Below are 18,149 nucleotides of genomic sequence, written 5' to 3' on the forward strand. Positions count from 1 at the left end.
GCCACAATCCCTTCTCCTCCATTCTCCTCTTAGGATCCTGGGCACGCACGCACACACACCCAGTGTGAGTTTAAGCCACCGAGTCTGGAACTCAAACCGCGGTCAACTACATGGGAGTCCAGCGACATAGCCATTACGCTAACTTCTGGTCCCGATATTCTTTGTTTTTGTTTGATTTTTGCCATAGGGCACATGCACTCACAGGAGAGACAGAGAGAGGGAAAGGGAGAAATCACCCCTTAGGGAGGATGGCCACGCCACATCTCACCTCCTTCATTCTTCTTTCTGGATTTTGGGCAGACGTGAACGTGCACTTGGCATTTTTTTCTTTCTTTTTTAAGGTCTTTGCCATAGGGTGCATGCTCTCGCTAGAGAGAGACAGTGAGAGGGAAAGTGAGCAATCTCCCCCTGTGGGGGCAGTGGTGACGCTGCAGTCCCTTGTCTTCCATTCTCCTCCTGGGATTTTGGGCACCCGTGCACATGTGCCTGGTATGATTTTCAAGCTACCGGGTCCGGGATTCACACCATGATCAGCCATGCGGGAGTCCAGTGCCTTAACCACTACGCCACCTGCTGGCCGCTCTGCTCTGTTTCTTCAGGGTGTCAGGGAGGATCCCTAAGGAGATGCCAGAGTGGCAGAGAGGCAGCCAGTGTTTGAGGAGGAAAGAGGAGTGGAGGGAGAGGATGTTCTTTTGACTCAGTCAGCACCACCCCCCTTCTTGTTGTCTTCTAATATTTTGTTGCCTCTACTCACTTCCTCTTCTGCTCTCCCTTCTTCTCTGTCAAGTTCAAAGGCCCAGGAAGGAGACAGGGATACGGAGCACAGGTTAAGGTTAAGGTTAAGGTCCCTTCCTCTGTCTTTCCATCTCAGAGCCGGGATTCTTCTCTGTCAAGTTCAAAGGCCCAGGAAGGAGACAGGGGTACGGAGCACAGGTTAAGGTTAAGGTCCCTTCCTCTGCCTTTCCATCTCAGAGCCAGGAGGCAGGTCTTGGCAGAGGCTCCAAGGAGACAGCCTCTGTCCTTGCCTGTAGGCTCTCAGCTGGCCGGTCACTCTCGTTCCAGTACCGTCCTGAAAGGCTACAAGCACCCTCTGACACTCGAAGATGTCTGGGATATCGATGAAGGGGTAAAAACCAAGACAATGGTGACGAAATTCGAAGCGCACATGGCAAAAGAGCTGCAGAAGGCCAGGCGGGCATTCCAGAAACGGCAGCAGAAGAAATCCCAGAAGTCTGAGGCCAAGTTGCAAGGCTTGAACAAGACCCAGAGCCAAAGCCAAGATGTCCTTGTCCTGGTAACTTTCCCATGAGTGTCCGCGTGAGTGTGCCGAGTGGCTCAGGCAGGAGGATGGCACGGTGATGCTGCCCGTGCGTTTTTATAGCACTTGCTATTTTAGCGCCTTTTTTTTATGATTGTTTTCACAATACTAATAATACCTTAGTGACGGGTACATGGGGGTATAGTGTCAATTCTCTCTCCTTTGGGATGGACAGGAAATTTTCCATTATAAAATGTGTAAAACATAATAGCGCTTTAGCATTGCTAGAATTTGCACTGTGGTGAGGATTGGCGTTAGCAGCTAATTCATTAATTCATGTACCGGAAAATATTGATTTAGCACAACTGCGTGTTAGAGAGCGTTCTGGGCACTAGGTACATGGAGCAATCTTGAAAGAGAGCTAGAAAAGGAACAGTGAACCAATATATGTTACTCTTTGAGGGAAATAAGCGTTGTCTTGTTGTTTTTAATGTTATTTGCCAGTGTGTGTGCTTGCTACAGAGAGACAGAGAGACACAAGAAGAGAGGAGGTAGCAGCCCTCCATGGGGCATGGTCATGCCACAATCTTTTCTCCTCCATTTCTCCATCCTGCTGGGATTTGGGGCACACATGTGCAGGCACCAGTGTGATTTTTCAAGCTGCCGGGACCAGGATTCCAATCGTGGGGTAGGCCATGTGGGATCTACCTCCCTTAACTACCAGGTCGCAGAGCTGGCCCAGTAAGTGCTATTTAAAAAGTAAAACATGGTGGCCAGCAGGTGGCATGACAGTTAGGGTGCTGGACTCCCACGTGGCTGACTATGGTTCAGATCCCGGAGCTGGTGGCTTGTTTTCTCACTTTTCCTTTCTCTCTCTCTGTCTTTCTCTGGTCAAATTAAAAAATAACAATAACACATTTTTTTAAATTAAATAAATAAATAATTTTTAAAAGCCTCTTCTTAGATAGGAGAGGCTCCTCAGAGGAAGTGGCATCTGAGCTGAGACCAAAATAATGAGAACTGTTCACCTGAGGGACTGTGGGAAGTGAACTTTAGTCAGAGGGGGCTGGAGAATGAGGCTGAGGAGAGCATGTCTGGCTTGTTCAAGGAACTGGCAGAAGATCCAGGACCTTCTAGAGAGAGGCTGACCTTCGAGGGAGATGAGCTTGGGGACGTGGATGGAGACTGAGCTGTGTGGACCTTTGAGAATTGTACTTGACTTTTGATGGAAAGTCAGTGGAGGGGTTTAGCACAGGAGCGATGCGATTGGATTTGTATTTTTCAAAGCTTACCTGGGCTCCTGTCCAGAGAATGGATCAGAGAGAGGCAAAGACAAAAGAAAGGAGAGAAGTTGGACAGTTGTCCAGGCAAGCGAGACTTCTGGATGGGATCCTAGTGACAGCAATTTACAAGAGAATGTCACTGGCAGACAAACCTAGAAACTGAGGCTGAGGCTGGACTGCAGGGTGTTGTGACACTCTGGAGGGTATACTGAGGAGGCCAGTAAAGGAGGAGGAAGAGGCTGATCAGAGTCGAATTGCCCCCACGTATTAGTTTGCTTGGGCTGCAAGAACAAAGCACCATGAACTAGATGACTTAAAACAGCAGAAACTGTCTCATGGTTTGGATGGCCAGAGGTCTGAAGGTTACCAGCAGCCCTGTGCCCTTTGAAACCTGTAGGGATCTTTTCTACTTTCCCACCTTCTGGCCTTTGCCAGCAATCCTTGGCACTCTTGGCTCATAGATGTCTCCCTCCCGACGCTGCCTCTGTCGTCACATGGCCATCTTCTCGGTGTCTGTCTCTTCTTACGAGGGACACCAGTCACACTGGGCTTACACCCACACTGATGATCTCTCCTTGACTTGATTTCATCTGCAAAGTCTATTTGCAAAGAAGGGCACGTTCTGCAGTACTGGGGGTTAGAACTTGGACAGCTCTTTTGTGGGCACACCATTCAGCCCATACATCCCGCAGCAACTACAAGCAAGAAAGAACAAAAAAGGCATCTAAGTGTCAAATTGTGGACTGTCATGTCTATGCCCTTCCGTCTCAGGATAGCCCCTCAGGCCTCTACCCAGTGCCTGTTCTTTATTTTTAGGTGGTATTTTTACAAATGTAATGATCTGGTTGTCTTAGCTCGACTAGATCATGCCCTCCGTTAGGAAGGGAAAAAGGAACTGCAGTGGCCGTTTGGAGGGAAGACTGCACGTGGGCAACAAAGAAGGCAAAGACATTCCAGGCGTTCTACTTGGGAGCTGTTCAGGGCGGGAACTTACACTACGCCACCCAGTGGACGCTTTTGTTGTTGCTTGGTTTTATTCCTAGGAAGAAACTAAAAAGAAAAAAAAGACATCGAAGGTCACAGGAGACTTTCCCAAGTCCTGGTTGGTCAAGTCCCTCTTCAAAACGTTCTTTGTCGTGCTCCTGAAATCGTCCCTGCTGAAGCTAGTGCATGATGTTATCATGTTTCTGAACCCTCAGCTGCTGAAGTGAGTCCCCAGGCCTTGGGGTGTCCTTTCTCTGCCCGCTTCCTTTTTGCCCCTTGTGTGGGCAGGCAGGAGCTTATTGTTAAATTCCCGCAGTTGAAGACACCCGTTTTCTTCCACCCTAGAGCAGTGTGTACATGAAGAGCACAAGGCAGTTTTCATGATCTAAGATGAGATACTTTAGCCCCTCTCTCTTCCATCACGGAAGGCTGGGTACTCCTTAGGGCTCTTCTTGCTAACGGAACTGCTATGGGCTGAGCCACATCCCAGAAGTGGGCGGCATATCCCAGAGAGAACTCGCTCCATCTCCACAGTCACAGCCTTCGTGGGAGGTCCTGGGGAGTCAGGACAAGAGTTGGCAATCTGCTGCCGTCCATGGCATGAACCACCTTCCGGGAAGCCCTTTTCTCATGCTGGACACATGTCCTAATTCCTTTTCAGGCTTGCATTATCTAAAGATGGATCAGTCTATCCCACACAGCCTCTTACCAGAGGGTGGGGAAAGACAGGGCCAGAGCTTTACGATGGCGTCCTCAGCTTGGAGTGCTCATCTCCAAGTAAAGGCAAGAACATGGGCAAGAGTGGGGAGCTTAGGTCTTCCAAAGGCATCAGACAATTTGGGTCCCTTTAGCTTCTCACAGCATGAGGGGAGGGGAGCTGGCAGTGCTCGGGGAAGAGGAGCCCTTGGAGGCCTGACGGACGCCACTTCCTTGTTCTGCTCTGCAGGTTGCTGATCTCCTTCGCCAATGACCGTGACGCGTATGAGTGGACTGGATATGTCTATGTGCTCCTCTTGTTCTTTGTGGCTCTCATCCAGTCTATCTGCCTCCAGTATTATTTTCAAATGTGCTTCATGCTGGGCATGAGTGCCCGAACCATCATCATGGCTTCTGTATATAAGAAGGTAAGCAGAATATGTCAGGGTCACCAAAGAAAATCACTTTCATAAGCGGGCATTTATTCCAAGGTGGGGGAACAGTCAGTGGGAGTGAAAGCCCATCTCGGTGCTGGGTTGTGACAAGCCATGCAGCCTCCTTTAGAGGTCTCTTTGGAATTTAAAATATGAGAAGTATGTGCACAGATGGAGGAAGTGGGGGGCGGGGGGGCAGAAGTGGAGAGGAGTCACCCCAGGGAAAAGCTGCCCAGGGTCTGCCTTTTAGCCTAAGAGACTGAGATCTTGTTCTCTCTGTTTCTTTCTCTTTTTTTCATTAAGAGAGATTGTTGCTATGGGGCTCATGCTCTCACCAGAGAGACCGAGAGAGAGACAGAAAGCAAGAAATCACCCCTCGGAGATGGCCACGCCGCAATCCCTTCTCCTTCATTCTCCTCTTGGGATCTTGGGCACACACGCACATGCGCCCAATGGGAGTTCTAAGTCGCTAGATTCGGGACTTGAGACATGGCCAACCAGGTGAGAGTCCAGTGTTGTAACCATCACGCCATCTGCTGGTTCCGTGCTTCTTTTTCATTTTTTTTTTTTAACAATCTATTGCTGTTTATCATGACAGCATACCAAATGAATTTTCCCATCACGGATATACTGTATATTAATCCAGTCAAAGATATTACCAGGCACGTTATCAATGGATAATTTTCTATTTTTGTGTCCCTTGAAAGTTTTGCTTCTTTCTTTTCCCCCTTGGCTCCCTCCCTGTCACCGCCCCCCATTTCCCACCCTCCTCCCGCACGGCCTCTAGCACCCACCGCTGCAGTCCCTCTGCCTTCCTACCTGCCTGTCGTTCCGCTCCTCCACTGAGCGCAGACACTCAGCACTCCGCCTGGACACTGAGTGGGGACCTCTCTGGATGAGGTGGAAACGCCTCAGGAAAGCATGTAAGGCAGAAAGGAAGCTGGTCACGTGTCAAATTCTTAAAACCACTAACATTTACCTGGTTACGTCTATGCGATCCTCTTACTACTAACGTCTAACCACTAACCATTTAACATAGTACTTGATGAAGCCCAGCTCCAAGACCTAGCGTCGCTATCTCAAATTGCTATTTTGTCAATGAAACTAGAATGCTCTACTAGAATAGGCTCCCTCTCCCCAGATCAACTTTGGCCTTGTAAACTCCTTCTCTAATCTTTAGCTGTTAACTCCTGACTTTTTTATGGTAAATACATTAGCTCTGATTCCTGGAAATGCATTCACTCTGACTACCGTTCACATTCGGGAACGTTCCCATTGCCTCAAGATGACTTTGTTCATCTTCTTTCTGATACATTGTTTTTAAGGCCTAACCTTCCTAAGGCAACTGTACTTTCCTTATGCTCTCAATACCAGGATACAGTCTCATTTGTCCCCGAGAAAATACCAATAAGTAGATATAATCAGTGCCTGTGAATTTGAGGAGAAAGTGCATGCATGAGGAAATAACACTTTCTATAAATCAGAAAATCAATTGCCTTTTCTTTCTCTTTTGCTTCCACCAACTGGAACATTCTATCACAGTGATGTCTCAGGGCTGTTTCCTACTTTTTCCCTTTGCTATCCTCTCTTGAAGTACCAATGTGTCGTCGTCTTTCCTGAGTATATGCTAACTCATTGAGAGACATTAGCTGTTAATCCAAGTGCCTTTAGATCAGAAGTCTGGTTAAATCCTTTGAATTCCTAGAGCGTAATTTGTCTTCCCCCATTTTTCTTTTTAATTGCTAGAGGGTGCATGCACTACCAGAGAGAGAAAGAGAGGGTGCAAGAAGGAAAGCATGCCCCAGGGGAGCATGGCCGTACTGCAATCCTTCTTCCTCCAATTCTCCATCCCATTGAGCGTGCATGTATACTCGTCCTGCATGTTTTTGTATTTTTAAAGTTTCCTTCTGACTTTTTAAAAAAAGATTTATATATTTTAAGTTATATTTATTATCATTATTCTTCTATTTTGACCAGAGAAAGACAGACAGGGAAAAAGGGAGAGTGAGAAAGCAAGTAGTCAGGTTTGGGACTTGAACCATGGCCACCCATGTGGGAGTCCAGTGCCTTAACCACCATACCATCTGCTGGCCCAACTTTTTTTCAAAAAAAGAATTATTTATTTATTTTATTTTGTGCATTCTTATTATTTTTTGATTTGACCAGAGAGAGAGAGAGAGAAAAGGAAGGTGAGAAAGCAAGCTTCCAGGTCAGGGACTTGAACCACAGTTAGCCATGTGGGAATCTAATACCTTAACCACCATGCCACCTTCTGCCCTCCCTTTTTAAATTAAGATTTTTTTTTAAAAAAGAATCATTTCATTTCATTTTATTATGAATTATTATTATTAGAGAGATTTGTGCTATAGGGTGCATGCTCTTGCTAGAGAGACTGAGACAGAGACCAAGAAATCACCCCCCAGGGGGATAGCCATGCTGCAATCCCTTCTCCTCTCAGGATTTTGGGCACACACAGCACAACCATGTGCCCAGCGTGAGTTTAAGCTGTCGAGTGTGGGAGTCTAGCGAAGTAACCATTACACCATCTACTGGTCCCAAGAGCTCCAGCTAACTACTAGACTATCAAGCTAACCTTCCAAAACGTCCCTGTTTCTTTGAGAGACATTGAATTTTGCTGGTTTGCAGGTCATAAAGTCACTAACGGGCTTCCTCTGCTGTTTCTATTATTCTGTGCTTTAAAATGTGATTATTTCCAAATAACATTGCCACTTCAAAAGTTTTCAAGGTCAGGATCAATACATGTGGTTCCATTCTCCCACCTTCCCTCCATCCATCCATCCATCCATCCATTCCTCCTTTTCTTCCATCCCCGCCGTGTGCCACATGTTCCAGTGTGAAATCAGTAGATGTAGCCCTTGTCTTCACTTTATACCTGGTGGGGACATAGACACACCCAGTAACCATGGTAGGCACAGTTGTTAGGGGAGTCCACATGGGGTTTATCTAACCCAAACTTGGTACTCTTCTCAGAAGTTGCATCTAAGCTGACACCAAAGGATCAATAGGGATTTTCTGGGTGAAGAATATATGGGTTGGTACCAGCAGATGGTGTGATGGTTGCATTGTTGTACTCACATGTAGTCGGCCATGGTTTGAGTCCCGGACCTGGCAACTTAAAACTCATGCCTGGAGCATATGCATGCATGCCCAAGATCCCAAGAGGAGAATGGAGAAGGAATTGCGGCATGGCCACCCTTCCCTTGGGGGGTAATTTCCCGCTTTCTGTCTCTTTGTCTCTGTCTGTCTGGCAAGTGCACATACCCTATTAGAAAAATCTCTCTTAAAAAAAAAAGTGGGTGGGTGGGATTAGAGGAAGGCAGAAATAGAAGGAAAGAGCAGTTGGGAATGAGAGAACGTTAGGTGTAAGGTTTGGAGGCGAGCGGTCACAGTGCGTTGGAGAGGTCGTGTCCATGTGGAGTCCGTGCTCCCACTGCGTTCTCTCTCCCTATGTTCCCCCTTCTACTCCCAAGTACCCTTGGCCTTGGCCTTGCCCGTGAGTGCTGTCCCAATCTCCGTCTTTAGGCGCTGACCTTGTCCAACATGGCCAGGAGGCAGTACACCGTTGGAGAGACCGTGAACCTGATGTCTGTGGACGCCCAGAAGCTCATGGACGTGACCAACTACATCCACTTGCTGTGGTCAAGTGTCCTGCAGATCGCCTTATCCATTTACTTTCTCTGGGAAGAGCTGGGCCCCTCGATCTTGGCAGGTGTTGGCTTGATGGTGCTCCTAATCCCAGTTAATGGGGTACTGGCCACCAAGGGCAGAGACGTTCAGGTAAAGTAAATAGTCACCTGGGGACAGATACCTCCTTTACATGTTGTTTAAAGAAGTACTTTACTTTTTACTATTATCTTTACATTATTTATTTAATTTCTGCTGCTTCTTCTTCTTCTTCTTCTTCTTCTTCTTCTTCTTCTTCTTCTTTGTTTTTATAAGGCACGTATGCTCACCAGAGAGAAACAGAGAGAGGGAAGGTGAGGAAGCAAGTTGCCAGGCCTAAGAGTTGAGCCACTGTTGTTGGCCGTCTAGAAGTCTAGCATCTTAACCATCATGCCTCCTGCTGGCCCTGATCATTATCTTTTCAAAAAATTTATCATTATTATCATTTATTTTTTAAAAATTTGCTATAGAGCATGTGTGCTCACCAGAGAGAGACAGAAAGGGGGGTGGGGGGTGAGAAAGCTAAGCTGCCAGGTCCAGGACTCAAAATATGGTCGGCCATGTGGGAGTCCAATTCCCCAATCACCATGCCATCTGTTGGCCCCAGCTCTTGAAAGAAGATAAGAAAGAAAGAGAAAGAAGAAAGAGAGAAAGAAAGAAAAGAAAGAAAGAAAAAGAGAAAGAAAGAAAGAAGAAAAAAGAAAGAAAGAAAGAGAGAAAGAAAGAGAGAGAGAGAAAGAAAGAAAGAAAGAAAGAAAGAAAGAAAGAAAGAAAGAAAGAAAGAAAGAAAGAAAGAAAGAAAGAAAGAAAGAGAAAGAAAGAAAGAGAGAGAGAAAGCCATCAGGTCTGGGACTCGAACTGCGTTTGGCCATGTGGGAGCCCAGTGCTTTAACTACCATACCACCTGTTGGCCCCAATATACTTTCTTTAAAATCTAAACTTCTTTTATTACTCTACCCTAATTCTTGGTGAGAGTTTGGGCAAGGCAAGGCTGGTGGAAGACTTTAACCATCTCAAAAAATATTTTGTTTTCCATCTTTTCTTTTCACCTTCTGCCCATTCTTAAGTTTATGTACTCTATCTTCATTCATATTAGAGGGAAGAGCTTGACTAGAGAGAGAAGGGCTGCCCCAGAGACCCTCCGTGTTATTCTTCCATCCTGGTCTGCTGGGCTGCTCTCAGAACAGTGATTTGGGGCCCTACTTTTCCATAATAGCAATCCAAATAAACCACGCAGAGCTGGCACATGAGCGATCTAAACTTGCAAGCATAAATCCTGGCCATCGCCCCGCTACCACCAGGTGGGAGGGCTCCTTGTGGACAGTCCTTAGCTCTGCGGGGAATCCCAGGGTGGGTGGGTGGACTCGATGGAGTGTATGATTTATTTATCCTTTTTGTGGCGTTCAGTTAGTTGCAAATATCTGTTTTAATAATACTTATTGCATGTCTTACTTTCTGAGAACACAGAGTAAGGTAGACAAAGCTCCTACCCTCACGGCTCTCCACTTGGGGTGAAGAGACAGGCAATAAGCAAACAAGAAAAGCATCAGATCGCGATAGTATTACAGAGCGAGAACTCAACGGGGCGAGGACCTAGTCATTGAGCGGGTGGTTATTTGCAGTCAGGAGGTCAAGAAAAGCCTCTGGGAGACAGGGACATTGAAGCTGAGCTCTGGACAGCACCAGCCTGACCGGGAAGGAGCAGCCTTGGGAAGGGCAGAGCAAAACGAAGAGTACATTCCGGCTAAGCTGTGGGGCAGAAATAAGCTTGGCGTGCTCAAGGGTCAGAAAGAAGAGGGGTGGGCGGAGAGGGGAGAGATGAAGCCATCACTGGGCACCTCAGGCTCTTACTAAGTGAGTCACAGATACTGTTGAGGCCTAGTGTCTGCACAACCCTGGACCCTTGCTCATGGAAGTGTATCTTGTTTCTGTTTTGCTTTTTCCTGGCAGTTCAAAAACATGAATAATAAAGACAAACGTTTGAAGATCATGAATGAGATCCTCAGCGGAATTAAGGTGAGAAGCCAAGCGTGGGCGACCCTGTGTGTGTGATGCCGGAGCAGTGGGTTTCTCGGCTTTAACCGAGCTGGTAGAAGTCGTGGAGTCCCGCTGCTCGGCCTGTTATGTGTCACATGACTCCCGATTCATGTACCCACAATCTCTGGTTTCATTCTTACTCTCCCTCCCAGACTCTCTTTTGAGCCTTGACTTCTATTTATTTACCCTAAATAGCTTTTGGGTTTACATCTTACTGTAGAATTTATTTTTTTAATTTTCTTTATTCGTGATAGGGTGGGTGCATGAGCACATGAAAGAGAAGAAAGAGAGAGAAAGGGAGACCCTCCACTGGGGGGATCACTCTGTGATCCCCTCCCCCTGGTTCTCCAGCTCATTGGATTTGGGGCACTCACTTGTGTACCTGACACATTTCAGGCAGACTGGATGGGGATTTGAACCAGGATTTCCATGTGGGATCTGGCTTTCATTGAGGAATGCACTCCCACTACACCACAGAGATGGCTTTACTGTAGAATATTTTTTTTTTAGTTTGCTATAGGGCAGATATGCTCACCAGAGAGAGACAGAGAGGGAGGTAGAGAGAGAAAATGAGAAATCACTCCACAGAGTGGAATGCCATCCTGTAATCCCATCTCCTCCATTCTTCTCTTGGGGTTTGGGGCACACATGTAGACATGCCCAGTGTGCTTTTCAAGCCACCAGGTTCCGGACTTGAACCATGTGGAGGGCCATGTGGGATCTAGCCACCTCAACCTCCACACCACTTGCTGGTCCCTGGGCATTTTTTAACATACACAAGAATAGAGAGAATATGTAGAAACCCTTGTGGTCTCACCACCAAGCTCCCGCAGTTATCAGCATAATCCAAGTGGTCTCATCCATACACCTGTTCCCTGCTTCACACTGCTAGATTCATTTGAAGCCAACCTCAGATGTTTTGTCATTTCATTTGTAGGTCATTCGTATATATCGCTAAAAGAAAAACTACTTCTCTTTTTTTAATTGCTGGAGGGTGCATGTGCTTGCTAGAAAGAGACAGAAACAGACTGAGGGAGAGAGAGAAAGGACCCCACACACATACCCAGTGAGGTGTGGTCATGCCACTCCCATCACCCCCATTTCTCCATCCTGGCAGAGTTCCAAGCACACATGGCACATGTACCCAGTGTGTTCTTCAAGCCACTAGGAACAAGAGTCAGACTGTGGGCAGCCCCGTGGGATCCGTCCCCCTTCACCGCGGCTATGGAGCTGGCCTAGTCTGCCCAGAACTGTTTTGGGGGATGTAGCACTGAAATCCCTGTACCCTAGGTAGTCCTTCATTTCATTTTATTGTATTTTAAATTTCCTATAGGACGCTTGTGCTTGCCAGAGAGAAACACAGAGAGAGGAAGTGAGAAAGCACCCCTCAGGGCAGGGTGGGGGGCAGTGGCCACATCACAATCCCATCTCCTCTATTCTTCCGGCATGTTTTGCAAGTCGCCGGGTCCAGGCCTTGAACCACACAGCTAGCCATGTGGGATCCAGCTGCTCAACTGCCACACCACCTGGCTGGCTGCTGGGCGATGTTTAGTCTCAGGAAGAATGAGAATTGGCCACATTAAGGTCGTTACAAGGATTAAGTGAGATAATGCGTATAAGATGCGTTGTATGTATTCGGTCGTCAACAAATACAAACTGCCTTTCTGTAATCATATTTTATAACTTGCATTTCCATCCCCCCCTCAAATTTTGAGGAACATATTCTAATATGAGGGTAGATCAGAAGCACTTGGTGCCCTCTGGGGCAACAATGTGACCGTCTGCCCTTTTCTAATCTGTCAGATCCTGAAATATTTTGCCTGGGAACCTTCATTCAAAGACCAAGTCAACAACCTTCGGAAGAAAGAGCTTAAGAACCTCCTGACCTTTGGCTGGCTGCAAGCTTTGATAATGTTCTTTTTATACTTGACGCCAATCTTGGTGAGTGGCAGAGGAGCCAGTGGGCTGAGTGTGCTCTGGGACCTGAGGCGACTTCCTAAAGAGTAGGGTCTGTTCTTCGTGCACTACCAGCACCTGTAGGCTTGACCCCAACATCCAGGGTGCCTAGCTCCCCTCTTTAACTCTCCCTGCTGTTATTCCTACTTTGTGCGCCCCCACAACACACACACACACACACACACACACACTCTCTAATTCTACCCTACGTCGTTGGTGGTCTGGCAGCCCAGACCAAGTTTTCCGGATGTTCAGTATGAAGGCTGCATCAGGAATCATTTGTATCAGAGGGTCTCTTGTCTCCTTGGGGTGGGTGGGGGAGGTCTCACAGAGAGAAGGAACATACTTTTCCTTCACACCATAGAAGCCAGGAGACCCAAACTCTGGTCCTGGCAACCCATTAATTGACTGTGACCTTGAGCTAGACATCTCCTTTCCTGGTCTCAGGAAACTTACATGTAACAGGAGCAGGTACCCTAAGGTGGCTTCAACTCCGACACCTTGTGTTCCCGAAAGGTAGCGCGAGGCTGCTCGGGCCCTGTAGGAATAACCTGCTGGTGGCCTCGCCCTTTCCAGGTGTCTGTGATCACGTTTTCCGTTTACGTCCTGGTGGACAGCAACAACATCCTGGATGCACAGAAAGCTTTCACCTCCATCACGCTCTTCAACATCCTGCGCTTTCCCCTGAGCATGCTCCCTATGGTGATCTCCTCCATGCTCCAGGTAGGCCCCAGCGAGCTGGCTGGCTCTCTTCTCCGACTGCAAACGCGCAGTCCAGAGTGCCTGGCTCGGTGTAGCTCACGCCCAGCTTCTGCCGGTGAACTTTCTGTTAGAGAGACCGGCTTGGTTTCTGGAGACCAGTGGCATCTCAGGAATTACGAGCTCTCTGAGCCTCAGTGTATTGGACTAAAATGAGGACAATCATGCCAATCTCATCTACCTCACAGGGAGACAATCTTATGAAAGCATTTAATGAGATGGTTATGATCAGCCCTGGGACTGGGAACATTTCTAGGACTTTCTCCTAGTTCAGATTCTCCCATGGTTTTCTTTTTTTCTTTTGGACAGGTTTATGCTATAGGATGTGTGTGTTCGCCAGAAAGACAAAGAGAGACAGAAAGCTAGATATCACACCCCCCCCAGGGTGGGGAGGATGGCCACACCGCAATCCCCTCTCCTCCATTCTCCTCTCGGGATCTTGGGGGCACACACACACACACGCACACGTGCCCAGCGTGAGTTTAAGCCTCCGGGTCCAGGACTCGAATTGCGGTCGACTACATGGGAGTCCAGTGACCCAGCCATTACGCCATCTGCTGGTCCCTCTCCTATGGTTTTCTAAGGTTCTTGAGGCATTGATATAGCAAGAAGCATGTACCCCGTGTTGGTAAAACCAAATGCACTTTGGGAGCCTCAAGGTGTCAGAAAAAGAGTTTGGAGGGATGAGTGGATGGTGTAATGGTTATGTTGCTGGCCCGAACCTGGCAGCTTAAAACTCACGCCGGGCACGTGTGTGTGCATGCCCGAAATCTGAGAGGACAATGGAGAAGAAAGGACTGCGGTGTGGCCATCCTTCCTGGATGGGGCTTTCTCACTTTTTGTCTCTCTGGTGAGCACACCTGTCCTATAGCAAACATCTCTCTCAAAAAGAAAGAAAAGAAAATGAGTTTGGCCTTCGGGAGGTCTTGAATGACCCAGAAGTGCCTAGGTTTTGAAAACTGAGTATCATGATTGAGATCAGCCAAGTGCTAGACCTCAAGAAGTCGCAGGACAGGTGGCAGGCTAACGAGGGGGCCAGGATGACAGGAAGTCCCCTCTGAATGCGAGTAGCTACGTTCAGACAGCTCACGCCATAGGAGAGACTGCTGCTTAGAACAAGGTGCTTTTGTCTAGGGGATACGAAAGGCTGACAAATGTGGGTGGTCAATAAATAGCATGTTCTTTTTAGATATTGTTTATTACACAGCTTATTCAAGAGAGCAAAGGCCAGGCTGGCGTTCCTTGTCCCACCGAATCAGAAGGGGTCAGATGACACGAGGGCAGCCGGGCACGCTGTCTGTGGAGCGATCCACTTTTTACAGCCGGCTGTCATTCCCGAGGAGGGGACAGGAGGAACGCCTAATAGACATCGGAGCCTGGGTGGTGATGAGAAACCACGTTATGACAACCCCCTTGGAAGGGTCCTGGGGAGAAGCATCCCTGTAGCAGCTTTTCAAAATCCTCCCAAGTTCTGTGTTCCAGAGGGACCATAGGATGTTTTGCTGACTCTTAGATCAGCTGCAGTTTAAGCCCTGCCTGTGGCCTGAGCGGATGTGTGCGGGGTTCCCGTGAGGTCAGAGCCAGTTCCTCTACACAGGAGGCCAGTAGCGGCTCCGCCAGGGTGCCAGATGGATCGCCACGGCATAGACGCAGCTGGAGAAGAGGGCGCCAGGGGCTCAGTTCCAGAACCACATAGAAGTTAGCAGTTTTAGGGGTGGATTGCCATCACGGGGTGCCAGCACAGTTCATGGGCCACCAGGCCAGCCAACCCAAGGGGTCCTCTAGCCGATTTAGGCTGCTTGCCAGGCCCTGGGAGTCGCCACCTCCCTGGCCAGCCTGAAGGGATCCAGCAGCTGCAGGCAGAGCAATGGCTGCCGAGAAGGCGCCCGAGGTCCACCAGTGAAAGGACTGGAAGCAGAAGCAGGCCAGAGCACCCCAGGCTGACACAGCACAGAACTACTTGCAGAGGGGAATGAGTTCAAGGCCGAGGAAGCTGGGGCTCTGGGATCTCAGCACTGAAGCGAAGAAGGAGACCCCGGAGAAAATGACCATCCTCCAGACATACTTCTTTCAGTTTTTTTTTTTTTAAAGAATAATTTTATTTAAATTTATTTATTTATTTTAATTTGACCAGAGAGGGGCAGAGCTAGAGAGAGAGAGAGAGAAAGTGAGAGAGGAAGTTGCCAGGTCCAGGACTTGAACCATGGTCAGCCGTGTGGGAGTTCAGTGCCCTTAACCAGGCCACCTGCCAGCCCCCTCCAGACTGACCAGTCAGAACAGGGATGAAGTCTTAGATAACCTCTTGGCCTTTGCCTGCGACATTCTGCCAGAGATGCATGAAAACCGCCGCATAAATGGATGGAGGAACCGAGGGCCTGTCCCATGGATCGGCGTCTTCGATGCCCTCGTGGAATACAAAGCCTCAGTAGAGCTCCAGTTCAATTCTTGCTAAAGGCATTAAATTATTTCTGTCTGGTACACAGCAGGTCCCTTCCCTTTCGGGAGAGCAGCAAATCTAGCTTCTTTGTGCAGACTTAAAACGCATCCAACGGTTTCATCTTTTTACCTTGTATTTCTTAGAAACTTAATGGATGTTTGTTGTTTTCCTATGCCTTTAGCTCAAGCAACACTTACCTCAATGTTAACTTTGTCTTCCTTAGATCCAGTAAGAAAAGAAATTCTTTGAAGGAAGAAAGGGGTTATGTAATTCCCCCCATTTCCTACCCCCTTGCTTTCTTAGCGGTCAGGGGCTTTCTCTATGACGCGGTAGTAAGTGTTGCCGTCCCTGTAACCGTGGGAGGCTGCAGCCAGCCGTAAGGTAGTCCGTTCTGGCTGTGTTAGACTAACGACTACTGGTGTAATCACGTGGTCTGCTTTTAGTTTCTTTAAATCAAGGTATAGATGATAGAATTTAAAACTTGTTACATGTCATTACTTGGTGTACTAATATCATTTAAAAGTAAAATGATTTTAAAAGGATTTTTTCTTTGTCACGAAAAATAAAAGAAGTTACAGGTTTCTCTCAGAAGAAGGCAGGAGAGAGGCCAGAGGGTGGCATGTGCTCTACAGGCAGATTCATGTGGGAAGGTTCCTAGTTTGAGTCCAGAGATCTCCCCGGGCATGCGGGCACACGCTTGCCTGTGGCCCAGGGCCGGCTGAGGCTAGGAGTAGATCGTGGCATCAATACCCTAATGGGGATGCTGTCTCTCTCTATCTCACTCGTGGAAGAAAATTTAAAATAAAAAAAAACTTCCAAAGAAGAAGAGGAGGAGGAGGAGGAGGAGGAGGAGGAGGCAGTGGGAGGCAGTTTCCGGCATTAGAGCCAAAGACTGGAGAGAGCGGACAGTAGAGTGGAGTTCCCTGAGCTTTCTGCAGGGTGGAAACAGAGGATCGGCTGCCTCTTGTCTGAATGGCTCCCAGGTGACCGAGTCCGTGTGAGGGGTCAGGAGGCGCCCCCTAAGTCAGGACCTCTCCCCGAGTGTGCTTGTTACCGAGCGTCTTCATCTCGAGCTCGTTTGTGTCCTCCAGGCCAGCGTTTCCGTAGACCGGCGTGAGAAGTACTTGGGAGGGGACGACCTGGACACATCTGCCATCCGCCATGACTGCAATTTTGGTAATCTGGAAGTAACTTCCCAAACGTACACTACTGGCACCAGAATTCTGGCATTCAGGAGCTTAGCAGTAGCAAATCAATGAAAAGAGAGAATTAGGGGGATTTGTCTTACGCCTATACTTGCCTAAGTATAGCATAACACTTAAAAAAATTGCAGGTGGCACATGTAGTCTCTGGAGAGAAAGAGAGAGAATGAGAGTGAGAAAGCACCCCCATAGGGCATGGTCACGCTGCAATCCCTTGTCCTCCATTTCTCCCTTCTCTAAGGATTTAGTGCATGCACAGGGATGTGCCCGGTATGTTTCTCAAGCCTCCAGGTCCAGGATTCGAACTGTGGAGTTGGTCATGTGGGATCCAACCTCCTTAGCCACCAGGCCACAGGCTAACCTGCATACAGCTTTTATGTGACTTGTGCTTTCACTTGGAGCAGATGGCTTAGCAAGATTGCTAAGGAGGACCAGCTTGGCTGGGCCAGCTATTCTGGGGACAAGCAGGAATCCTACGAAGGATCCAGAAAGCAGACGTCACTGGGGAGTCGCACCTGTGGGAGTGGCAGGTAGCCTGGAAAGGAAGGACACACAGGTGCTGAAGGTTAAGAACTGGGGGCATTCATGGGCACTGAGAACAGCAGGTCTGGAACCCAGGAGGGGAGGATTCACATAGGCGGCAGGATCCTTCAGAGCAACCAGGCTGCAGAGAACCGGGGAATTACCCACGTATCTGTCAGAAATCCGGGCTACCAACACACTTGAGACTCCTGGATTTAAAAGGACTTTGCGTGCAGGTGGCCTCTGGTCTCATCCCAGGAGCTTTCTTTCCCCTCCTGTTAGTGTATGAGCCAGCACCTAACAGAGGTGAGCCCGGGAGCAGGAGGGGCAGAGAGAGAGCCAGGAGGGCCGAGGGCCCAACCAGTCGGACTGACCTGCCGCATCTCACTGTTAGAAGGGCCTTTTTCTCAACAGACAAAGCCGTGCAGTTTTCCGAGGCCTCCTTTACCTGGGACCAGCATTCGGAAGCCACAATCCGCAAGTGAGTCGCCTCTGCTCCACCCTGCTGCTCTTCAGGAACCGCCTGGGCTGCCCTGTTCTCCGTGTGATAGGACACATGGGGAAACCAGTGTGTGCAGTGTTTGGCTAGATGCCGGGCAGGCTGCCCACCTCCTCCCCGCCCCCGCCCCCCCATGGATGCGCCCAGAGCCCACGTCCAGAGCCCCTCTCCCCAGAGTTGCGTTTGCCATCCTGCCTTTTCCTGCTGCAGGACCATGGCTGTGCAGCAGAGAACTGGGAGGCACTGGTTCTCCACATGGCGGGTGGGGCAGTGCAGGCTCGTAGGCGGCCGGGTCTGTGGGCATGGTGGAGGATAAACGCAGCAGCCTACGCTCAGTTTAAGCTTCTCACTCATATAAGGAATCCGAAACACTTGAATCTGGCTTCTTTTCCCAGGCT

General features: G+C 48.6%; 1 protein-coding gene across 1 annotated transcript in view; it reads left to right on the forward strand.

The window, feature by feature from the left end:
• ABCC2 (ATP binding cassette subfamily C member 2) overlaps positions 1 to 18,149 on the forward strand; it is a 74,259-nt gene that overhangs the window by 19,777 nt on the left and 36,333 nt on the right. Inside the window, exons 7-15 of the mRNA XM_006157371.3 lie at positions 1,063 to 1,294; positions 3,585 to 3,748; positions 4,472 to 4,649; positions 8,199 to 8,453; positions 10,290 to 10,355; positions 12,180 to 12,317; positions 12,909 to 13,055; positions 16,620 to 16,704; positions 17,667 to 17,733. Coding sequence (XP_006157433.1) covers positions 1,063 to 1,294; positions 3,585 to 3,748; positions 4,472 to 4,649; positions 8,199 to 8,453; positions 10,290 to 10,355; positions 12,180 to 12,317; positions 12,909 to 13,055; positions 16,620 to 16,704; positions 17,667 to 17,733 — 1,332 coding nt within the window. The remainder of the gene's footprint in view (positions 1 to 1,062; positions 1,295 to 3,584; positions 3,749 to 4,471; positions 4,650 to 8,198; positions 8,454 to 10,289; positions 10,356 to 12,179; positions 12,318 to 12,908; positions 13,056 to 16,619; positions 16,705 to 17,666; positions 17,734 to 18,149) is intronic.

This window comes from Tupaia chinensis, unplaced genomic scaffold (assembly GCF_000334495.1).
Source record: "Tupaia chinensis unplaced genomic scaffold, TupChi_1.0 Scaffold000539_1, whole genome shotgun sequence".
Classification (NCBI taxonomy): domain Eukaryota; kingdom Metazoa; phylum Chordata; class Mammalia; order Scandentia; family Tupaiidae; genus Tupaia; species Tupaia belangeri.